This window comes from Rousettus aegyptiacus, unplaced genomic scaffold (genome assembly GCF_014176215.1).
Source record: "Rousettus aegyptiacus isolate mRouAeg1 unplaced genomic scaffold, mRouAeg1.p scaffold_m13_p_8, whole genome shotgun sequence".
NCBI classification, from domain to species: domain Eukaryota; kingdom Metazoa; phylum Chordata; class Mammalia; order Chiroptera; family Pteropodidae; genus Rousettus; species Rousettus aegyptiacus.
Window position 1 is genome coordinate 10205472 of NW_023416311.1, and position 24488 is coordinate 10229959.

General features: G+C 54.8%; 1 protein-coding gene across 4 annotated transcripts; it reads right to left on the bottom strand.

Moving 5' to 3' along the window:
• Nucleotides 1-773: 773 nt before the first annotated feature.
• On the bottom strand, nucleotides 774-22808 carry METTL22 (methyltransferase like 22). Of its 4 annotated transcripts, none has more exons than XM_016154110.2 (11): nucleotides 22719-22808; nucleotides 22025-22191; nucleotides 20190-20594; nucleotides 15318-15358; nucleotides 15086-15230; nucleotides 12393-12464; nucleotides 10836-10889; nucleotides 9776-9856; nucleotides 9427-9529; nucleotides 7598-7766; nucleotides 774-6659 (listed from the first exon to the last, which is right to left on the bottom strand). In XM_016154110.2, exons 2-11 carry the CDS (start codon nucleotides 22146-22148, stop codon nucleotides 6303-6305), a joined length of 1551 nt encoding a protein of 516 aa, XP_016009596.2. In that variant the 5' UTR covers nucleotides 22149-22191; nucleotides 22719-22808; the 3' UTR covers nucleotides 774-6302. The 4 variants fall into 4 exon arrangements, with proteins under 4 accessions (XP_016009596.2, XP_016009597.2, XP_016009599.2 ...); XM_016154113.2 differs by having other exon boundaries at nucleotides 5867-5976; XM_016154111.2 differs by lacking the exon at nucleotides 9776-9856.
• Between the last annotated feature and the right edge of the window lie 1680 nt (nucleotides 22809-24488).

The window sequence follows — 24488 nt, forward strand, 5'->3', positions numbered from 1 at the left end:
AGAAGCTGCATCTCCTAATACAGCCATACTGGGGGTTGGGGCTTCAACGTGTGACTTTTGGGGAACACACACATTCAGTCGATAGCAGCAGGAAAATGAGAGAAGTCTGGTCAACATGCCGTGGAGAGCCGAGGCCTGAGGCCCGGTCGCCGGTGAGGAGCTGAAGCCTGCTGACCAGCGCAGTGGGGAGCTTAGAAGTGGATCCTCCCTCAGTCGAACGCTCAGATGTGAGCACAGACTCAGCCCACACCCCAGCTGCAGCCTGGGGGAGTTTAAGAAGCACCCATTTAAGCTAAGTCCAGATTCCCCACCCATAGAAATTGTGAGGGGATGTTATTTTAAGCCTCTCAGTTGGGGGGGGGGGTGCAGTAGTCTCTCCCCAGCCATGGTTTCAGGTACCTGTGGTCAACCGCAGCTGGAAAATACTATAGTGAAAATTCTAGCAGTAAACGAACGATTCATGTTTTAAATTGCACACCATCCTGAGTAGCGTGATGAAATCTCACACCACCCCGCTCCGTCCCACCCAGGGCGTGAGCCACCCCTCTGGGGTCTCCACGCTGCAGACGCTCCCCGCCCAACTCGTTACTTAGCAGCCGTCTAGGCTGCTGGACCCATAGTCGCCTGTCACGTGGCGGTGCTTGTGTTCAAGGCGCACTCATCTCACTTGATAACAGTCCCGAAGGGCAAGAGCGGTAATGCTGGCAATTCGGGTACCCCAGAGAGGCGCCGTGAAGCGCTCCCCGTAAGTGAAAGGACCGAGTACAGTGCAATACCGAATTTACATTACTTTTATTACAATAAATTGTTATAATTGTCTTATTTTGTTATTAGTTATTGTTCATCTCTTATTGTGTCTAATTTGCAAATTAAACTTTATCGCCGGTGTGCATCTGTAGCAAAACACGGTATATACAGGGCCGCGGTTTTGGGCACCCACGGGGTCCCGCGGATAAGGGGGATGACTGTATTTCCTTACGTGGCAAACAGATAACTTTCCCCAGTGGCCCCCACACGGCCTTGCTCATGTGAGAGTTCTCTAGCCCCTGGGAAGAGTCAGCAGCCACCCCCTCGCCCCACTCCTGTGGTGGCTGGATTCACGTTTAGTTTGCTGCTACGTCCATCAGCGCTCTCTGTAAAAACGTAATGGGCTAGGAACGTGGATAAAATCTATGCGTTCGGGACAGACTGTGGCTGCATTCTCCTCGACGGCTTGGACACGGCCAGCTCCCGACCAGGAAAACGAGACGACGTGGGGCTCGAACGGGTCCGGAGTCCTCTCGTTCTGTGGACCATTTGGGTCTCGTTGGAGCAGCGCCGGGTGCTGGTCTTGCAGCCCAGTCCCACCGGAAGGATGAGCTGCCCTCCACACAGGGAGACTGTTTCTCTAAGTCTTCCAGAGCCTTTGGGCCAGAATTGATTTTCCCAAACTGGCTACTGACCCACATTCTAAAAGCTTGGTTTGACCCACTTGCATTCACGTGTGTCTCTGGGTAGAGGTACTAAGAGGTACCATGTTGGGTAGAAAAACAAAATGTGTATACACTGCGAAAGGCAGAAGTCTCTCATCAACCGCCGCCCCCATCCTCCTGCCCCCAAGTTAACCCAAGCCTAGCACTGCAGTGTGGGGCGGTCTGTGTGCACACACACACCTTAGAGCTGCCATCTGTAAGCTGTGCCACGGTGGGGGAGCTACGTGGAGTGGACAGCCTGGTGGGGACGTGCTCAGACTCTAGAGTCAGACTGCCTGGGTTCAAATCCTGGCTCCATCTGTTACCACTTATGTGACATCCGGAGAGTCAGCTGGCCTGCCCACATGCCTTAGTTTACCCAACCATAAAAGGGGGTCGACACTCCCTCCCTTGCGTAGGCGTTGGAGGGTTTACTGAGCTAACACATGCAGTGTCTGGGACGGTTAGCTGTTGCCATCTTGACTCCCTGGGGTCTCCTACCGAGCACTCCTTTAGAGCCTGGTCCCAAATTTCTCCCGAAGTCCTGTCTTAGGTGGCTCCTCACTGCCCAGGTGTTAGGTCTAGGGATGGTGCGGATGTGATCCTGCATCCAGCTCGAGTCCTACACTTACCTCACAGAGCCTAGAGCCTCGGGATTGATGGGGAAGCAGGTTCAATTAACCAAGTTCTCATTAATTTGAAGCTTTACTGCAAATGGCAGCTCAAAAATAAAGTTATATTTTAATCATTATAAATCTGCCACTTACAATCACCGTGGAAAACGATTTGAGATCTACTTCGACCAGGCACTTATCCATCAATAGAGATCGATTCTTCTATTAATTTATGTGCACACTGCACTTCAGTGAGCGTTATTTCCTGTGGTCTACACTCACCGACGGAGGCACTGCTCCTTCCTCCACCTCTGCCCTCTCCACTCATCCATCCCATCGATGTTCAGCGGCCAGCACACACATCCTAGTTACTGAATGCAGATGGTCCGACAGGAATGAGTGCCCACGTGGGGACAGAGACTGGGGCTGTCCCCGAGAATCCAGGCATTTTTCGCCACCCAAACCCATGGTTGGGGGTGCTGACCCTGCCCGCTAACTTCCTGTGTAGCACGACCCTCTGTGGTCTTAACAGAGGGGCATGAAATTTGCAAAACCATCGGGTTGATGTCTATCTGTCGGGAGAGACTAAAACATCACTTAATAGCTCACAGATCTGGAAATGAGCCGTTGGCCACCCCAGAGTTGCTGGGCGAGCAGAGCCCTTCTGACAGCCGCTTCGAGGCACGGGGCTGAGCAGCTGGGTGAGAAGCAGGCACCCTGAGGTCTCCCTGGTTCACGCTGGGATCCGGAACAGAAACCCCTGCCTGCTGCCAACGGGTGTGCTGTCGCCGCTCGGCTGGCACGTGCACTGGCTGAGCGGCAAAGGCGGGTGTGAATGTGCAGTCACACTCCCGAGACGCAAGTAGCTTCGATCTAATGCCACGCTTCCATGGCTTTCTGGAAGGATGCAGGGCAGAGAACCTTCCCATTGGGAGGACCGGAACCCTGCACGCAGCCTCTCTGCTCCTGAATCCACTGGGGGCATGTGTGGCGCTGCAGCTGAGGGCCAAGATGTGGGTGGGTCACCTCGATGCAGCATAGACGTGGCAAGCTGGTTTCCGCCAATATTTCATATCGGTCATGTAGGGCCGGGGTCTGCCACCAGCTCACGGCTCCCTGAGTCTAGGAGGTCAGTCTGCACACGGGGGTTTCATCACAGATGGCGGACACGACAGCCCACGTCGATCTTCACTCTGTATGAAGAACTTGGAGGCCAGGGCTGACTCCCAGGCATCCCCGCCTCCCGGCAGCCCACCGGGAGCCTCGTTGGACATTGCGTTGGGGGGCGGGGTGGGGTGGTCAGCGTTGTGGAGGATGATGACTTGTCCATTCCTCTGTTGGTTGCCCAGGTCCCCCAGGTATAAGACAGAGTGACCCTCGGGTATAACACGGAGCCTGGAATTTAAGGCAGGCCTGTGCAATGTGACTTTTCCTGTTGGCTCCTCGCCCCGCTATTGCTGGGTAGGGTAACAAAGAGAACCTGTTCTGTTTATAGATAGGTGGAGATGGCTCACGATGTTTTTCCAGCAGGTGACAATCAACCCTTACAAATCATGCGGGCCACGATATCCAAATTGAAGATGTTCCCAAACCAAAAAATTCTATAAGAACACTTTGTGCAATCTGTTGAAAATGTCCCTATGCATCTTAGACGGATTCGCTCATACAGTCTTGAGCGTAATCCTGGGCAGAGAGGCGTCTCACCGTTTCACAGGTGAAGCTCAGAGAGGCTCGGTCATCTGTCCGAGGTCATCTGGCTGGGCGGTGGCCGAGCCGGGATTTGAACTCAGGTCTGCCCGACTCGAGTTTGTGCTCTTGACCGGGAATGACCCGTCTCAGCCTCCTTCTTCAGCGTGGTTTCTGGACCAGCAGCACCATGTCGCCTGCGAGCTCGGTAAATCACAGCGCTGAACTCCCACCCGGGACTGGGTCGGAATCTGCGTTTTGGCGGGACGACTTTTGTGCAGTCGTCTGAGAGCCGTGGAGGCCTGAGGCATCTTTCCTGTGCGGGCCTGGATAAGCGAGTCTCCTCCTTGGGCCATATATTTCTTTGAAAATGTGAGACTGTGTCAAAAAAGAATTGAGCCCAATGGCCTGGGTTAATTCTCCAAAAGAACATCTCGGCGGGTTGATGATTTTGAAATATCGCTGCTAAACGAGCACTTAACAGAGGCTCAAGTGAAGCCGTAAAAGCACAGTGATAAGGGTGCATTTCGACTCGGAGGAGTGAAACTTTGACGATGCTGTAAATTACGGTGGATCAAGACTAATTCTGGGCTCCATTTAGAAGCAGCTTTCGGGCCGGGCGGTTTAGCTATAAAAGCATTTGCCCGAATGCGCCAGGTGAAAGGCGTGACAACTCTATTGCTTGGTGCCAATTACATTTATGGGCCTGTCCTCAGGAGGGCTAGGAAAATGTCACCAGTCGTGCTGACATATCACTGGCTGGGGGGCTCTGTCTGGCGGGGTTCTGTTTTGAAGACTCGTCGTTAATGCATCCGGTCAGGACCTGCAACTCTGCTAGATTACGGCAAGTGTGTCAGGGGCAGTTTGTGTACAGGAGCCTCATGAAACACGAACAGCTCAAAGGCTCTGCTTCCCAAAACCACTGAGCACACAAGTCGCCTGACGTCTCGTCAGAATGCACGTTCTGCTTGGGTCTGGGCCGTGGCTACTGCCCTTGTGACGAGCTCCCAGGGGATGGGGGAATGCGGGAGGAGCATAGGCGTCGGGGGGCAGACAGGTGCGGCCTCTGACCCCGACTCTGCCACTCGGCAGCTGTGCGATGTCGGGCAAGTGGCTTAACCTCTCTGAAATTCAGATTTCTCATGTATAAAATGGGGGATCACTTCTCCCTTTTAGAGTCTTTATAAGATTTTAAAGTAATGTACGTAGATGTCCTTCCCACTCCCAGAGAGGGGACTCATTCTCCTGAGTCACCCTCACTCCAGGTTCGGCCGAGACCCGTTTTTCTTTCCTAAAGTAGCTCGTGCTCTTCTTCCAGGTCTGAGTGCCTCAGCCTCAGCACTGTTAACATTTGGGGTTGGGTCGGTCGCAGTTGTGGGGGGCTTTCCTGTGCACCGCGGGATGTTCAGCAGCGCCCCGGCCAGTAACACCAACTGCCTGGGCTGCGGCCACCACAAACGTCTGCAAACGTGGCCACATGGCCCTGGAGCCTGCAACTGGGAAACGCTGCCCAGCAGTAACTTGCTTCAGTGATTCACTCAACAATATGTGCCGGACCACATGCCAGGAACATACAGACGACGTCCTTGACCTCATGGAGACTGTTTTCCTTTTAGAGCCTCAGTCTTCTCAACTGTTAAATGGGTCTAACCAGGCCGCTCACCTGGAATTGTTGGGAAAATGCAATGGATTAAGACCTGCCAATGCCTGGTCCCTGGCATCCAGATAAGCTAATGACCGTGGGTGTAACAGGCTTGGGAAGTGGACCTGGCTGCTTGGGGAGACAGGGGCATGGGTGGGGGCCGCTGGAGCTGCACGGGGAGAGAAGCCAGGAGGGTCTCTGGACTTCGAGGGGCAGGCGGGGTGGAGCCATGCCAGGCGAGTTCCTGCCTCCTTCTCCCGAGGGGCCCAGACAACCAGGGACGGGGCACCCACAGCCTTGACCGAAACGAGGCTCCTGTGGTGACGGCATGAAACCCATCTGCAAATGGCCGGCAGACGGGGGCCGCGCCCTTCCCCGGCTGCTACCGGGGGGCAGTGACAGACTCCAGAAAACCGTCGTCATCACAAAAGGCCCATTTGCCACATTAAAAAAATGACAACCTCTCGAGCACGTCACTGTGGGAGCGTCTGGTTTTATTGGACGGTCACAGGGACAGCCGAGGCGTGCGGCCCGGGGACGCGACGTGCCGCGGGGCTGGTTCCACACGCACCTTCCAGAGCTCCTGCAGCAGAGAGAAAGGGGCCCCAGGTGTGCAAAGGAGGCTTCGCAGTTCCACAAAGGGGTGTGACTAGCGATAGGAGCAACGGCACGGGAGCCGCGGCAGACGCGGACCACTGCGGGCGCGGGGCGCCCGCTCCGGTTTCCCCACGGTTCCGGGCTGCTCTTTCTGCTTCGCTGTGGAGGAGACGCTGGATGCACGGGTCCCGGCACCCGTCCAGGAGGCATCGGGATGCCGCGCGGTCGAAAGGGACCGGAAGCAAGGTGGCGACGTGCCACAGTTCCCCTGTCTGGGGAGGTCTCTAGCGCCATGGGCCATGGCTGCTGGAGTCAGAGGGAGCTGACTTTTTCAGTCACGTGAAGCTGCTCACAAGGCCGGCAGCTGGAGCGGGTACAAAGGCCAGGCTCTTGGTGGAAGCCCCGCGTCCTCACCAGCAGAAGCGGCCTCTGTCTGCCGTCTACCGGGAGGCGACGCTGCCCAGAGGTGGCGGAGGAATAAACGAAAGGGGGTGGGGTGGGACAGTGGGGGCTGAGAGGAAGAAACGGGCTCATGGGACGTACGGGGTTGGAGCGAAGCTGCGGGGACAGCCGGGGCCACCAGAAAGACCAGCGCGTGGGTCCGAGAGCAACTGAAGCCTGGAACGCCACTGGAGGCGAAAAGGACACAACTAGGACTGTCCAGTAATGCTGGGAAAAACGGAAGGCAGCAGGAGAAGAGGAAGACGGAGTGTGAGCTGGATCGGCCATCTGAAAGAAGCCAGAGGCCTCCGCCTACCGGAGCTGAGCAGGGCTGTGGGGGACAGGGCACTGTGGCCGCCGCTCAGCCACCGGGTCGCCAGGGGTCGGAGCTGACTCGGTGGCACGGAACACACGTCCTCGCACAAATGCAGAGCCACGCGAGCGCTGAGAGAGAGGGCCCGGCGTTGCCCGCTCCCTGTCCCTCTCGGAACCGGGCCCGGGTCTCCGCAAGCCCAGGGAAAGGAGGCCGCGGCCGAAAGGGCGAGGCGACGAGAGACGTGAATTCTCGACCTCTGGACGTCTACAAACCCAGCTCCTGGAGATGCTCAGGGGTTTTTAAGGGTTAATTTTGGCTTTTCGAAACTTCCCCAAGTGCTGGGTTTAAAAACGGTGGTAGGAAGTGCCGTGGCTGCAGGATGAGGTCCCAGCTCTGCCACGCCCCGGCTGGGTGACTCGCCGCGGCGTGAACCGAGACAGTGGACGAAAAGCGCTCGGCACGGCACCCGGCACAGGTGTCGTCAGGAGGGTTACGCAGAGGCCTAACACGCCGCAGTCCCCTCGGGCAGGGTCAGAAGGGTCGCCGGTCACTAGACAGGCCTGCCTAGTCCGAGAGGCCAGCGTACTTGCTCAGTGAAGATGTGACCCTCAGCACCGGAAGTCCTGGCATCAGAACAACCTTCCACCCTTGGCTCAGCTTCCTCTGGGTCTGAACTGCCCACCGGGGAAGCATGTGCTATAAAGCCTGGCAGGCCCGCCCCGGACGCGGCGACCTTTGAGAGCAGGGGCAGATCCCACCACAGGCTTCGCTAAAAAGACCGCTTTGCCCCGGGAGTCGACGGCGTCACGGCAGAACGACGCGGGGCCCCCGGGCGGGCGGCCGCACCTACCAGCTGCTGGATGCGCTCGTACACGAGGTGCTGCGGGAAGGCGGCGTCCACCGGCTCCACCGCGAAGCGCAGCGGGCCGCCCTCCAGCTGCTCCAGCTGGCGCAGGCAGGAGCGGAAGTGGTCGTAGGCCTCGCACGTGACGTCCAGGTGACTCAGCGTGAAGTTCAGCCTGCAAGCCAGCAGCCGACGCAGGGCCCGTCACCTTGGGGGTTTGGGCGTGTCCTCTCCGCTCGCCCTCCTGCTCCCCCCGACCTCCCTCACGTCGGTGGGTCTCCACTGAGCGCCCACTGTGTGCTGAGCATCGGTGCATGCACTTGCTGCCTGAGGGCAGCCCGCGAGGTGGAGACACTATCAGCTCCATTTTACAGATGTGGAAACTGAGGCTCAGAGAGGTGGAGTCATGCGCCCGAGGTAACACCACTGCCCCGAGGAGCTACGAACTGGTGCAAGAGGTGGCCGCAGACCGACTCCTAGGGCCAGAGCTCCGTGTGTGCCCGCACAGACGTGGCGTGTGGCTTGTATAGGGCTTCGTGTGTGACGCCCAGACCACGGGCACTGGCCGAGGGCGGTGCAGAGGCCTGTGAGAGCCCGGGGGCCAGGCGGAATGCTGCTGGGGAGCGGGGCGAGGTGGCCAAGATTTCGGAGGTGGTGACTTTGGAACTGAGCCCTCACAGAGCGACCCTGGCCCGGCCGCTCACACTGTTCTGCACTCTAATCAGCAACAGGATTCAACTTGAAATTCCAACTCTTCACCTTTTTTCCCCTTTTCTTTCCAAAATCTTTTATCACGAAAAATTTCGAACATATAGAAGGAGCAAGAACAGCGTGATGAACGGCCAAGCTTCGACCACTGTCAACTCACGGACACTCTGTCACCCCTGCCCTTCCTCCAGCACCAGATTAAAAAGCAAATGCCAGACATCACAAAACTCCTTCTGCAAATATGTCCACGTGTATCTTGAAAAGATAAAGACTCTTTGCGCCTAAAATAAATTTAACAATAATTCTTCAACGTAAAATATCCAGTCAGTGTTTAACTTTTCCTGACTTTTTGATTTTTTCCCTAATGGTCTATAAAACCAAAATCCAAGTGAGGCGCACATGCCACCCTTGGTCACGTGTACCCTGAGGGAAGTCCTACATACCATCGACACAAAGAAGGGCGTGCCCGTACAGGTGGCTTTGTACAGAGCCGCGACCACTTCCTCACTCCCACAGCGTGAACTTCTAGAATGCTGAATTGCTGGATGCCAGTATGTACAGTTTTATGGCTTTTGCTACGTATTCCAAACTGCCTACAGAAAAGCTGACGATCCTAAGAATCAGCGAAAACTGCGGACTGTCAAACTCACGTCTCTCACAAGATGGACGCTCCACCAGCGGGGGCCCTAACGTGTAGCATGCTCATTCAGAAGCGTCCTGGAGGGGCTGTGTCTGCAGCAGGGAGAGGACGGGGACCTGGGGCGCCTGCAGAGACCGATGGCGGCCAGAGAGACAGAGGAGAGGCCTCCCCCCCATGGAGCGTGGTGGCCACGTGTCTCGGCTCTGGCTCACGACCCGCCCTCACGTCCTCATCTGCCCGCTGACTCGCCGGGGCCGGAAGGTCCCCTGCCTCTTGGCCTTCCTCTCTGCATCTGCGGAGAGGGGGTGCGGCGCCTGCACTCGGGCGGGGCTGGTGCGTGGACTGAATGAGGCCACGTGTGTAATGGACGTGCGCCAGGGGTTCGCGGACTGAGTGACGAGGACACCGACGAGCGCGCGGGTAGGAGGTGGGCCCGGCTCTCGGGACACCGGCGTGGCCGCCCCCGCCCTCCCGGTGCGGGCCTCACCTCTTCTCCACGGAGAGGATGGCCGTGCAGGCGTTCTTCAGTTTGTGAGCGAGTCGGTAGAGGGTCTTAAACAGAGCATCGGTTAGGTCGTCGTCGTAAAACACTGCGGGGAAGAAAAAAGGCGTCAGCAGAAAACACGCCGCTTCCTCAGACGACCCCCCCAGACGCTGACGGCTGAGTCCTGACGAATGGGGCTGCGACCGTTAGAGTTTTTTAATCTTTTTTTTTTTTTTTTTGGCAGGAACGTCTTGGAAAGATGCTTCTAAAATGGAAGGAACTCCGGGGAGGGGTGGGGATGCCGCTGGCTGCAGGCGACAGTGAGGCTGCTGTGAGGGGAGGACCCTCTTGCCTTCGGCCGCGAGCAGGATGGTGGTGTGGCTGTACAGGTCGGAGATGTCCTCTTCTGACCAGCTGAAGGGCGCCTTAGGGTCTGTGAAAGAAGAAAAAGTTTTGTGCGTCTTCCTTTGTCTGCAGGCCACTGGCTCTGAGACCGACTGAAAGAGGCTTCAGGAGAAATGGGGCTAGAGGGTGTGCCGGGCGGCCCCAAATACCGGCGCTCTGGCCTCAGGGACATCGCTGCCTGTGTGGGGACCCCCGTGCTTCCTGCCGGGGTGGCCTCGGCCAGTGCGCGGCAGGTGCGGTTTGGCACCTGCCGCCTCAGCGGATAGCCTGGGCAGAACACGATCTGTACCTGCATCCTCAGCTCCTGCCCCGAACCTCTCTGGGTCTTCCTACTAGAATGGACATAATCATGGTTCCCTCTGAGCCTGGCTGGGGAGGTGACAGAACCTAAAGTATGCTACGTGGTTAGTAGGTGACAGGTACTCAACGAGCAGTGATTTTCCTCACCTGACATCTCACAGGGAAGAGAAAAGTTATTGTACAAAAGAAAGAGCAAGCACGCAGGTCTGAAATAGTCTGCACAAGGAATTTAGAAAACGCCACCGTCCAGGGCCCTGAACCCACGCGGCTGACTCCCCGTTGTGGGCAGAGGACAGGGTGCCAGTGGGGGGCTGCCGCCTGGCGCCACTGCCTTCAGGAAAACGGTCCAAGCCCTCGACTCCGACAGACCTGGGTTCACACCCTGACCCTGCCAAGCGCCAGCCGTGGGACCCCAGGCGGGCACTTAACCTGGGCGTCAGTCTGCACTCATGACTCAGGGATCATAGCAGCCACTGGACGGCGACGCTGTGAGGGCTGGGAACAGAACGACCGCAAGGTGCCTGGGACACAGCAGGTGCTCCAGGAATGACGCCTGCCACTCTTCAGCCAACGGGGAGAACCTGCAGTGAGTCGGGGATGTGGCAGCAGCCGGGACTGTGCTGTCGGTCAAGGCCACCGGGCCCAAGTCCCAGGGTAGTACTAGGAACCACTGAATCAAACGGGACGCGGGGCAGGCAGACACGCACCTGTGCAGAGGCCGTCTTTCAGCCAGTCCAGTTCTCTGACCTTCACGACACCGTCTGTAAAAACACAAGCGCAACTCCCCAACTTCTATAATCCATCAGGGAAACGAGGAACTTCTACATCGCACACCAAAACCCACCCACCCACCTACCCATCCTCTCACCCTTCTGTGACCCTCCCTCCCTCCCTCCCCGCTTCCTATACATCCATCTTCCCATATACATCCTCTGTCTTCTTTCCTTCCTTCCATCCGTCCAGCCTTTTTTTGAGTGCTAAGTATTGGATCCAGTGCCAGACACAGGGAAGATTTATGAGACATGCACCTATCCTTGGGGACCCACAGCTGAGGAGACACTGGCAAGTTGGCAGACACCGACGAAGCAGTGTGGCCAGGTGCAGAGGCCAAGAGAGGGGCTCTTGGGGGTGTCAGGGGAGGCTTGCAGACGGCCTACTGTACGCTGGGCGTTCAGTAAACAACTCGGCAGTGGGGACCAAACGCAGACAGGGCCCCTGCCCTCGTGGAGCGTGTGGTCTAGCGGGGTGGCAGACGCCAATCAACTAGTTGCACAAATGAATGTCAAATGTAATGATTCAAGGTGTCATGGGTATGTTAGGGGACTATGACCTCACGGTCTGGAGACCTGAGCATAATTAGGAGCCGACAGGAGGAAGAGGGAGGGAAGACCGCTCTGGGCAGAGGGAACAGCAAGTGCACAGGCCCCGCAGGGAAGGGACCCTCCTGCAGGGTCCAGATGGCCGGAAGTGGAGGGGCTGCTGTGGGGGAGGGGCTGCGGAGGGGTGAGGCGGCACCTGCAGGACCCAGGACAAGCCCAGGAATCGGGAGAGCGAGGGGAAGCCTCTGAAGGGTCTGGTGAGCTGGAGCGACCTGATCTGAGTGAGGCTGGTAAAAGTGCCCTAGGCTGCTCGGCCGAGGACAGTCTGGACAGGCGGTCCAGTGAGGAGCCGGCTGCTGGCGTCCATCACGGACACTTATGCCTGCAGGCGGTGCAGGAACCTGATGATCCGGCAGATGGCAGGGGTGGGGGGTGCCGGGGCTGAGACGACATTCTGGGCGGAGGGCAGGAAGCACACGTGAAATGAATCCTCGGCTCGCTGGCTACAGTGCTGGACGGTGGACTGTCAGGCAAGGAGGCAGGAAAAGCCGGCAGGGCCCGGACCAGGACGTGTGGGAGTCGGAGGGAGAACTTGGACTTTACTCCTGGAAAGGGTCAGTCTTGCATCTAGAAAGGTCACTGTAGTTGCTACATGGACGGATGCTTGGGCAGGTGACCAGGTCGTGGGCCTCTGCGAGGTCCAGCAGGGAGGGAGCTGAAGCAGAAGGTAGCGGTGGGCGTGGGAAGACATTGCAAGGACAGAGTCGTCTTGGATCTGAGGGACCGGAAGCTGTGGGAAGCTGGCACTGGTCTGCTGCCTGCGTCCACCTTGGTGCACGTGGAAGCGGGTGGGACCCTGTCTCCCAGGGTCACGGTCCTGGGCGTTTGTCCTGCCTGCCAGACAGAGACACCTCCCTCCCAGGCAGAAGACCCGCCGGGCCTCACCTCCAGGAGCAGTCAGGTGGCTGTTGAGGGCAATGTTTTGTTGGCACATGGCCAAGAGATCTGCGCCGACATCTGGAACGACAGAAGGGCATGCCGTAAAGTGCCAGCCACTGTGACACTTTTACCTCCGTGTTTTTGCCCAGAGAGAGCTGTATTAACAAACTGCAGAAACGTGCACAACGGAGTGTCTCCCGTGTGTCTGACTGCCAAAATTAAATACGCTCGCCCTAAGGCTCTTTTTAATGATCCTTTCTTTAAATAAAAGATGATCACCCTGGTGGGCATGGATTCTGCATGCACTCCGGAGGGAAGGGGTGAGAGCTCCCCTTTGACACATTTTTTAACTCCACGACGAGCCGGGATCATGGCTTCCATTTCGCAGATGGAAGAGACTCGAGCAAAGTCATGTATAACTAACGAGAGCAAGGGCTGGGATTTGAACCTAAGTGTCTCTAGCGGAGCAGATTCAAGCAGGCTGGAGGTACGCTCTCCTGTGCGTGATTCACCGTCACTGCCGCCCGTGTCTCCCCCAAGCAGGTGGGGTTCCCTAACATTCTATCAAGCAGTGGAACCTCGCTTGGGGGTGGGGGAATGGGGAAGAGCATATAGCACTTAGCTAAAAATTAATTTGCCTTCAGGAGAATGTATGTGTGGAAGGTACTGAAAGTTACTTGTTAATGACACCTGTCCGGCCCACTGTGGCTGTGCATGTCCCCCATGCCACTCGCTGCAGACTCCCCGGGGCCTAGACCATTGTCTCCATCCCAGGGACCATGCAGAGCCTGGTCGGTGGTGGGGAACTCCCTGCTCATGGAGGGGACACCCCTATTCCTTCTGCTAGGCCCCTGGGTGAAGAGAATGTGGGTGGTGTGTGTCTAATAGCATGCGACTGGTTCAGAAATTTTTAAGCCTCTGTGATAGTTTTTGTCAAAACAAATCTTGTGTGGGATGCTAACATATGAAACGGACAAGAGAGGGGCAGCTCTGGCTGCGTGAAGGTGGGAGACCCGGAGCCCTGGGGCTGTTCTTCCCCCCTTAGCACCTATGACCTTGGCCGGCCACTTGACCTTGGCTTTGGTCTGCTCATTTGGACAAAGGGATGGGAACACGCTCCCTGGTGACTGCAACAGTCACTGTGAAGTTACGACCAGGTGCTTGCGCATACGAAAGGCTGTGCTAACTGTAACGTGCCATCTGAACGCAAGCTCTCCTCTTCACACTGGTAAATCTCTCAAGATAAGATGACAGGATCATATCCTATTAGGCCGTGGGCACAGAACACAGCTCTCGGGTGCTGCATTATGGCTTGACACTTCCAAGTGAGCGCTTGCTGGTAATGTACACGAAATTGTCAAGGAGCATCAAATAGGCCTGCAGACTCCTGACCAGTGATTCACTCGGGAAATCTGAACAGTCTGCCAGACTCAAGGAGATCCTTGCTTCCCCCTTCCTGTCTCAGGAGCAAAAGAACCGGGCCATTGAAAACATGAACTAGGAATCAATGAAATGTGAACCACACCAGCAGATGCCATTTCGACTAGCAAATTAACTAAAGATTTAAAATATAATACCTACCTCAGGAGATATTACTCTCATAAACTGGCGCACTGGCCAGTCTGGGGTATACAGCTGATGGCACTGCGCTCCCCGATTTGCTAGCTTTCGTTAACTATGGTCATGTATGATGTTATCACTGGACGGAGCTGGGGAAGGGTAGACGGCACCTTCTGTAATATTTTGGCAACTTCTGTGTGAATCTAATATTATTTCGAAATTAAAAATTAAAAAAAAAAATCATTTGGCAATGTGTATTAAAAGCTTGAAAAAGGCCGTACCCTTTTTTAGTGTAAAGATTAACTGAGAGAGATGCACAAAGGTGCTCATTGCAGTGCAACTGGCAAATTAAAAAAAAAAAAAGCCCCACCAGAAAAACATGGGAACCACCAAAATGTGGTTAAAAAAAAAGAAAAAGAAAGAAAGAAACAATACCTGGACGTTTCATATTTATAAATAATTTTTAACGACATGGGAAAATAGTCTTAAAAATGTTTTCCAATATTTTTGGCAGGAAACAGCACCAAACATATATAATTTGCTTGGAGATGTTATTTGGGAGTATAAACACACAAAGAAAGGGAAAAGATTATAAAAGAAGTACGCAGTTAAAATATAGATTCTAAAACGTGAGCTCCTCGAGGACGGCAACCTGATCTGCTTTATGCACTCCTGGAACTCCTGCAGCTGGAGCCATGTCTGGCACATAGCAGGTGCTCCAGAAACTGCATATGGTTGAATGAATCGAGGATTATAAAATCATGAGTAAATTTTATTTGCTGTTCTACAAGTTTTCCACTAAGACTAAGCAAGGTTTCCATAACTGTGGAAAAAAAAATACCAAATCTGATTTTTAAGCCTTATAAAAGGCACATCTCATGGTTTTCTGAGATGCTTGCTTTTTCACGGATGTGTGAGCAGAGGTACCAGCAGAGCTGCTGGAATCTTCTGAAGCCAAAGTGGGCCCTGCGCCTGCTGGGTGCTGCTGGGTCATCCTGACATTGCCGGGAACACAAGGGAGGGCGGAGAAGACCAGCGGGACAGGATGGCAGAGCCCGGAGCGGCCGACGGCCCGTTTCCGGTCTCGCTCCCCAGCTCCCTCGCACGGCCAGCATGCGCGCTGAGATGGCGGGCATTACCTGTACAGTACACCGTCTGCGCCACGGTGGCTGCGACGAGGCTGGTGAGCCCCGTGCCAGCCCCGAGCTCCAGCACGGTGCGTCCCTGGAAGAGGTCCCACTGGAACAGGATGTAGTCAGCCAGGAACAGGGCGCCCCGCCACACCTGAGGGAGAGGGACAAGGAAGGACAGGCAGCGTGAGGCTTGGGAAAGACCCGTCAGGGCCACAGGAAGTGGACGGGACCTACCCACCTGCTTGCCAACATCCTCCAGGGGCGTGGCCATGGTGTGTTCTGGACAGGACAGAAACCAAAAGAGAAAGGGCCACCGTGAAAATGGGGACGGACAGAACACAGACAGACAGGACACGCGGCAACCTGCACACGCCACGGGCACTGGAGCCGGGCGCATCGAGAGAAGCAGAAACACAGGCCGTGCTACCAGTCAGGAGGGGACATCTGAGCGCCACTCGCAGACCAGGCTCCGGGGCTCACTCTCTCAGATAACTGGGTCTCTTTGTTCCACAGTCTGAAGACCAGGATCACAGCAGGTGTGGTCCGACCTCCACACCCGCACTCCATCCTTCATGTTCAATAACTGCATTCTACAATTGCCATATTTATACTGTTTTGACCGACTGTGCGCTTATAGTAATCGCAACTCATTTAGAAATATTTTCTCACACTTGGAACCACGCGAGAAGTTAACAAAGCAAGCTTCGAGTTTACACCCGTTTTTAGGTGAGGAGAAGTATGGTAAGTATTCTCCAGCACAAAATACGTTAGGATAGCATCTGGTGGTGGGAGCTGGGGGAACAGGAGAGAAACGAGATCGAGGAGAACAAGGGATGATGGCAAACACTTTTGCTGCTACGTGAGCACTGGCTCTTGTATTTTTAAGCGAGGTGGCGATGGCTAGCAAATTAAAACACACAGCACACGCATGGCAGGGTAACCTCGCACGCTCACAGGACCAGCACGCGCCAAACCACAAGCTCACGGCAACACGGGAAAAGGGACCGAGGGACGGAGCGAGCGGTGAGAAGAGCAGGGTGGGAAGCGCTGCGGCGAAGCTGCCCGCACTCCTCTCCCCGAGGGCCTGCCCCGGGAGGCGAGGCGGCAGCCCGCACGGCCCTTCTTTGCTTTTGGTCCCCTTGAGCACTCAAGGCATGAGCATCTCACTGTGCCAAGGTGGGTGTTTAATGGTGAACGCTATTTGTAGAGCTGGGGTCCAGACCACAAGCTGACCGCTCTGTCCGGTGCCCAACCGAAGAAGGAGCTGTCATGTCCCCAGGCCGGGTGAGGAACTGGCTGACTGCCGTCCTCCCGGGGACCTGGGCCACCGCTCTGAGGGGTTCTCCAGGATAGAGGCGACCAAATTTCTGCCCTTCACGCAGACTTAGAATCTGATCCCTGAATAAAGGACTAATTACTGCCACCAGCTTCTTGGCTGGACTTGATATTGTGATCTGGAAGAAGGCACTTATAGTAAATGTTTTCGGAAGGACTTCAGATTGCTGAAGGCCGACACATGCCCACTTAGTCTGAAACTAGAACAAAGTATGTCCACTGACCGCCGACCAGTGCGCCCTCACTGAACGTTTACCGGGTGGCCGCCTCCCCTGAGCCAGGCCTGGGGCTGGGAGCACTGAGATTTCACATGATCCTCACGACAGCCTGTGAAGCAGTGATTGTTATCCCATTTTACAGATGAGGACACTGAGACTGAGGCTTGGCATGTTTGTCAAAACTATAAGAAAAGTGCACATTCTCTGAGCCAGATGCTATGCTAAAGGCGTTGCAAATAACACCTCATTTATCCTCAAAACTACCCGACACAACAAGTTGGCTTAAAAGTGAGGAAAACAAGGCTGGGGAAGTGGAGCAGGCTGCTGAGGTCACAGAGAGGGCATGTGGCAGATGTAGAGTCCAAGGCAGGTCGTCTGCTGTTGGCCTGCCTCTCCCCTAAGCGGGGAGAGACGTTCCCCTTAAAGTGGGGAAGGACCCGAACAGGTGCCCAGGGACACAGTTTCGCAAGCACAGGCAGAGGCTCCCTGAGCGAAGGGCGCAGGGACGCACCTGGCAGGCTGAAGACTCCTGGGTTTGTGTCTGTGTGGTGCACGGTGGAAAAAACGGGGTTCTCATTTCTACGGCCCTACTCCAGACCCTGGGTATCGGCTGCCACGCCCCACGCCCCACCCTGCCCAGACTCTGCAGGCCCTGTGAGGGCTGGTGTCTCCCCTCACGTGGGCCTCCCACCTCTACCTTTTCCCTGTAGTCTGCCTGGCTAAGCCTTCCCCGCGCCCTCTGATCCCTGACCCCAGCCCTGGCCCCAACAGGATCTTGGTCAAACTTGGTCATTTTCTCCAAGGGGTTTTGTGGCGACAACCTTTGCCCCTCCAGCTGTATTCAAAGGATGACTGGCTTCCCCTGAGAGAACATGGACCAAGCTCAGACAGACCTGTGTGGGGATCGGGTTTTGTCACGTTCCAGCTGGGTCAGCTTGTGTCCTGGACCCCGGCTGTACAAATAGCGTTCACCTGAGTCAACTCCTCACCGCCAGAGCCACAGTTTGCATTTTTACAAAATGCAGAAATAACATCATCGCCTCATTCGTGGGCCTCCCTAACCGGGGTCAGGCTGGGGCAGGGGCAGCGGGGGTAGGCGCGGAGGGATGCTCCTGCCCCAGTGGAAAGTCACCGTTTATGTTTAAGCAATTCCAGTAGCATCATAAGAACACAAAAGCCTGGCCTGAGGAGCACACCCATGAGAAACTCCGGGGTTAGCAAATGGAGTGAGACTAATTGTTTTGGAATTTGATCTGTATCCTGCCCAGATCAGGGCAGAGTCTCTAGACGTGCAGCAACCTAGACTCTTCCCCGGCCGGTCTCCCTCTCCCCACTCAGGTCAGTTCCCAGGAATGAAAGCTATCGACAGCTCACGTTTACTGAACAGTGCCTTGTGCCAGGCGCTGTGTTAGAAGCTTTACGTGAGCCGTCACTCTTCGATCCTCACAGCTAGAGGTTATGCCCATTTTACAGACAAGGGAACTGAGGTCTGAGAGGCTGAGGGACTTGCTCAATTCACAGGCCCAGTGGAAAAGGCACGGGGCTCAGAATCCAACACCCTGAGTTCCAGCGCTGCCTCTTCCGCATTCTCATTGGGTCTCAGTTCCTTGGTCTATAAAATGAGGAAAGTGATCATGATTTACTTGGAACCTTGGGTCTGTGGCTTCATAGCAGGCCCATGGCTAAACTTTTTAGGTTTTTTATAATCCCCTGAAAGTATGGAAAGGACATTCTCCTCCCACAGAGAATTAAAAAAAAAAAAAAAATCAGTTTCTAAAATGGGCCCATAACCTGAGAAAAACAGTTTGGCTTATGGGTCAGAGAAAAAGGGTGGTCAGGAGATCGACACCCGCTTGGCACCTACCCCGAGTCAGGCCCCGTGGTAGGCATTTTCTGGGCATCATTTATTAAGTCATCACCAAGACCCAGGGAGGACAGTAACCCTGACCCCATTTCACAGGTGCAAAAACTGAGGCCCTGGGCGGGTGAGACACTTGTCCAAGGTCACCTGCTTGTGAGGGGTAGAGGCCAGTTCAAAACCCAGCTCTGTGGAATGCCAGAGTCCAAGACCCCATCCCATGTCACATTTTACAGACGGAAGTGCCGCAGCTGCAGAAGGAATAAGAATACTTAGGAGTTAAGGCCTAAGGTCAAGCATGTGAGTACCTTTCTGCTGTCTTTCCTCAGGCCAGGGAGGGACTGACTGATGGTGAAAAGGAAGGGGAACTTCCAGGCACTGTGAGATGGGGAATGGGCAGGCGGGGCGCCCTCTCCTACGAGACTTTGTTCTTCGCTTGCAGGATGGTAAATTACCCGAATGCGAGACATGCGCACACCGGAGGCCGAACATGCGCTGTGAATAACCAAGCCTGCCGCTCCCTTCCTCAGGGGGGCTGAGTAACGAGGGCTGAGAGTGAAACGAGCCATCACTGAGCCCTGCGAACAGAACTGTGCCATGTTCTGACCACGCAACGTGGATAAGATGGGCCGCGGCATCACACAGACCTGGGTGTGAATCACGGCGCTGCCACTGACTAGCTGTGTGACCTTGGGCGAGTTCCTCAATGTCTCTGAGCCTCAGTTTCCTCCTCTGTGAAACGGGAATACTCATCCTTGGAAAGGCCGTGAGGGCCAGAGGTTAATCCACAGAACGCATGTAGTATGGTTCTGGCGTGACCTCCACGGCGCCCCACTGGAATGGTCTAGAACACAGCCTGCCTGCAGCACCGGCAGGCACTCAGTAACTGCTCTACAAACAGATGGGCGGCTGGATATCAGAGCTGCTGTTCTGTCTGTCTGCTTCTCAGTGTCCCAACTGGCCCCCAACCCAGGCCAGTGCCCAGGTTTACTGGAGACTTCAGGCACCATCAAGGACCCTGGACCCCAAAGAATGGACTTAAACCAGAGCTCTCCTCCCCCAGACGAGCACTGCCAGGGGTGGCAAACGCCCCGGCTATGGAGACGCACTACGTGGACTCGGAACCGTCCTTACCACCAAGCTGCATGGCTCTGGGCCTGTCGCCTCCTCATCTGTACCCCCCCAGAGGGGGCTGGGAAGACTGCGTGAGGTGACGAAGGTGCGCTATCAGGACACGACTGGCGTGTCTCCAGCACTGGCTCACTTCCTGCCTTAGATCCTCGCCACTCCCGGCATTCCCAGGGATGTGAAATCCTGGCATCGCCGGACCCTAAGCCTGGGTGCTGGACACTCCTGACCCTGCCCAGTGAAGCCCCTGTCCCATTCCGCTTCCGCTGCTTCCTCTCCTCCCCTCCTCCACTTGGCATCCAGCCCCCAGGTCCTGGTCCACTTGACTGGCCCACAAGACTCCTCCAGATTCACTCTGGCTCCAGAATCTCTCATGGTTCCCTGCCCCTGACACGCACCCCCAGCTGAGCTGGGTCAGAATGTCGATGGCAGCGAGGCTTCCTGGAGGAGGTGACGGCTAATGGCTACAATACCCTGGCCTGCGCCTGAACGCAGCCAAAGCTCAAACGCACTGTCCCTGATCAACACTGCGGTGCTGCCTTGGTGGCACGTGAGCGAGGCCTTTATTTACCTATTTTGATGACATCGTGGGTGCTGTTCTCTTGTGCTTTGTCTCCCAGGACGTCATCTTCTTCCTGCGTTAGAATCATGGGGTGTACCTTGTCTCTTGGGGGCACTGTGTGGTCGGGGTCAGAGGCAGCCCGGGGTCTTCTCACGACGTCCAAATCCCCATCCTCGTCCAGCTGAGCTCCCGCCCCCTCCTGGCAGGCGGTGTCAGCGCAGGCCTGGAGGGAAAAACCCTCACTGCTTCGGCCTTTCCCTTTCCGGCCTCTCCGGGGAGACCGGGGAGGAGACTGGGTGCAGTCTATCCCAGCAGGAGTCTCCTCTGTGGGAACAGCTCTGTGGTCACCACCCTTGGCCCCTGAGTCTGTCCGAGCATTTTGGCTCCACACAAACTTGAACTGGGACAGGAAAACTGAAAGGCAAGACAAAACGTAAAAAAAAAAAACTATTTCTAGCTGTCTTTTCTTCCCTTCCTCTCTCAGAAAATTTTGATTTCTACCTGAAAAGAGTTTTAAAGGCCAGGTAGAGAAATACTCATGCCAGCAGAAAAGGCCCATTTGATTCAGCCGTGACACAGGGGCCACCAAAGCAGCCAAAACCACCACCAAGAGCAACTACCATTTAACGAGCACCTACAAGGCAGGCGCTTGGCCCACTCACGTTATCTCATCTAATCCTCAGTCACTACGAAAATGGTACTATCAGCTGTTACAGATGGGGAAACTGAGGCTTAGAAATTAAGGGAGCTGACGAAGTCACACAGCTTTGAGGGTGGCCAAGGCAAGGCTCAAACCTAGGCTGCCTGACTCCTAAGCTGACCCTCCTCTCACTACACTGTCCTGCTTCTTAAGGTCTAGAGGCCAGGACAAGGATACCAAGGGCCCCTTACATCTGGTAGCTGGGACAAGTTTCTGTAAGAGTATGTGTGCCAGGCGAGGCGTGCTGGAGGTGGGAGGTTCAAGGACTTGAGCAGACAGTCCTAGGCTGGAGCCCGCCATCTCTCCCTGGGCAAGTCATTTACCTCTTCTGAGCCTCAGTTTCTGGAATCCAGGTAACCAAATTGAGACACGAGGGAAAGGGGAGTTATCAGTCACACCGGAATAACAAGTTAATACAGGGTGATGGGCCTGGGGAAGGTGGACAGGGAAGGCCTGTCTAAGGTGACATCTGAGGAGCTGGGGCTAAGAGGGAAGGATGTTCTGGGCAGAGTGAATGGCTAAAGCAAATGCACAAAGGGAGGAAGGTATATGCACTGTGTAAGGGGCAGAAAGGAGCAGAAAGTGGCCGCAGAGCAGTGAGCGGAGGAGGAAATAAGTGTGGACACACAGGCAGGGGCTGGGTCGAGCTGGGCTTCAAAGCGAGGAGTCTGAATTTATTCTAAGAGCAAGGGCAGTGATGTGATATGCATTTTAAAGAGATACTCTTGGCTTCTGGGGAGATGGGTGGGGGAAACCACAGGAGAAAACCCAGGGAAAGAGCTCTGGTGGGAGGAGCTGGAGGCAGCCAGCAAGGGATGAAGGCAGCTGGACTGGGTAGGGACGGAGGAAATGAAGGGCAGGGGGCAAATGGAGCCCCATTGTCCGGTTTTTCCTACTGGACCTTGGGCTCCCTGAGAGAGCTCAGGGGTTCATTCACTTTTGCCTCAAGTCCTGGGCCTGGCACACAGCAAGTGCTCAGGAAAGCACAGGAGTGTACTCAATGAAAGAAAGGCACTTAAGAAATGGTGTGAAGGTAACAGTTAAGCAATCCAGTCTTCCCTATCTTTCCCCCCTAAAATGAGTATGAGAAAGCAGAAAACAAAATGCAATCCATGGGGGGCTGGGCCCCTCCCCAGGACCTTACCAGGCTGCCCCATGCTGTTTAGCCGCACCATGAGGTGTCTCTGGTTTGGAGTGTAGAGGTGAACGTCTGACAGCACAGTGTCGCTTCTGAAAGTGACCTCATCCATGGCTGGGGTGCGAGCCATCTACCATGGCCCGGGCTCCACATTAATCTTGGGATGGCAGCCCCTGAGAGGCGAGAAGTGTCCTTAGTACAGCCAGTCCCCAAAAAGGCAACAGGGTAAACATCCCCCAGCCAGGTTGTAAATAGCTCTGTATCACCTGGGGGTGAAGTACTTCCCTTTCCAATTCTCTTTTAAGTTTTCCTAAAAAAGAAAGTCTCCAAGCCTGGGCAAGGGAGAAGAATCCAGCTAAAACTGTGCTGTTTTGTTTGCACTGTGTTCATTTTCATAGTAGTCTTTTATTTATGGCAAGGAATCTGAATTTCCATTTCTACCGGTAAAGTTTTTTTCCCCTTTTTATTTTTTCCAACTGTATCATGAAAAATTTCAAGCAGACGAGGAAGTTGAGAGCGTAGCATATAAACGACCATACGCTCCCACTGATTCAATGATCAATATTATCGTTTATGCTCGCTCTATCTGAGGCTGTGAGGAGCTGGGCTTCAAGCCCGAGGGAGCCCGGGTTTCAACACAGGGATCCCTGTGTTGAAGGGAGCACCCTACCCCACCCCTCCGCTTTCCCCATGAGCTTACCCCCGCACCGGCCGCCCGTCGGAACTCGCGGACCCCTCTCGCGCTAGGCTCAGACGGCCGCTACACTAGGCGGCCTGCGCAGGCGCGGCCCCACCCCCTGTGCGTGCCTGCGCCCGCGCCGCCCTGTGGCCACGCCCACCTGCCGGGCCGCGCATGCGTCCTGGGGCCACCGGCTTCCCCACGCAGTCCTCTCTCTGGGCTCTGGGAGTCTCTGTAGTAGAGGCTGAGGTGAGGTGCTCTTGTCACCTGCCTAGGTTTGCTGGGATGGCAGGCCTGGGTGGGACTGGTCTGCGCTTGGGGAGCCGTCAGATAACTTGCCCTAGGTCACTCCGGTACTAAGTAGTGAGGGTTGGATTCGAACGTGGGTTAGTAGGATGCTAGAGCCTCTGTGCTGTTAACCAGCCTGGAGCTATTTATTAACCCTTTCCCCATTGAGAAAAGGAAAAAGTGCAGCTTGCTGCCAGTGTTAGCATCACACGCAGGAATGCTGCATTTTCTAGGATTTGACTTTTTCAGCAATTGGGAATTACTATACTTTGTAAATGGAAATACCACTACTGAAAACAGAATGCTGTAAATAGAATAATGTCGTTTGTTTCCAAAGACTATTGATATACTAGAGCGATGTGAAAATAATAATAAAAGCGAGGTATTTTGTGGCGAACTTTGAGGGTAGGGTTAGCGCTATAATCCGCGAGTTTTCTCGGGGGTAAACTCTGCAGCCTTAAGTGCTGCTGGCGAGTGTTTTCCGGGCAAATGGGAAATGAGTTCATTATTATTATCATCTTTGCTCTTAGTACTTATTAATAATAGCTGGTAGTTATTTTATTCATCCACTCATCAAGTCCCCAGTGCCAGGCTAATGAAGAATCTAAGTCTTAAGTGGAGTATAACAGCAAATGAAATCCAAAACAAATGTTCCCCTCAAGTGAAGGTCCAAGCACAGACGGTCATGGATGTAAAATGTATGTGCACATGTACCTGCATCTCACACACACACGTACACACACACATGCACAAACACAGCACCTCACTGGCACCCTTTGTCTTAATTATTTTTACATGGATTTTCTCTTTTCAGTGCAAAAGAGGGTCAACATCAATTTCATAGTTACTGTTGATAAAATACGAAGGGTTGATAGGGTAACCAAGCAACACAGATTATTTATCTCTTTAAAAGTGTTTTTTAAAGAAGCAGATTGTTTTCCTGAACTCCCCAGGACAGTACATAAAGAGCCATCTTGGAGTCCTGGTCCAGTTGTCCCCAGGGGATGTAGCTGCCAGAAGGGTGTGGAGGAGGGTGGCTCTACATCTGAGGCTCAGTTATTTACAAGCCACTCTGCTGGCCCCTCTGCCTTTTAAGTCCTTTCCCCTGCCACACACCCACCCCTAAGGCTCAGAGAGGTGAAGTGGCTTACTCAAAGTCATCCAGCTCCGGAGTGGCAGAGCTGGGATGCAGACTCAGTTCTCTGAAGTGTCTGAGTGAGTCTGTTGGATGGACCCTCAGAGTGAAAGACCCTTTTAGCACCCCAAGCACATCTCTTTTTCTGAGAGTCTCCTTTAAGGCTTAGAGATAGAAGAGTTACAGTGCTAACGAACTCATGTATGCTGGAGTGTACATTATCCCTGCTGCCTGAGCTAATGACATTATGTATGCAACAAAGGGAAGATGGACTGAACTGCCAGATGTGTGATAAGGAGCCAACTTGCAGGAAATTGCTATCAGGTGATTAGTATTAGCTCGGGTATTCAAAACACCCCCCTTTCCAA

Coding starts and splice junctions, on each gene's coding strand:
- METTL22 (XM_016154110.2), bottom strand. CDS start 22,148: ATGGCTCGCACCCCAGCCATGGATGAGGTCACTTTCAGAAGCGACACT. Junction 12,465..15,085: donor GCAGACGGTGTACTGTACAG/GTAATGCCCGCC, acceptor CTGTCGTTCCAG/ATGTCGGCGCAGATCTCTTG. Junction 9,857..10,835: donor GAAAGACGGCCTCTGCACAG/GTGCGTGTCTGC, acceptor CTTCTTTCACAG/ACCCTAAGGCGCCCTTCAGC.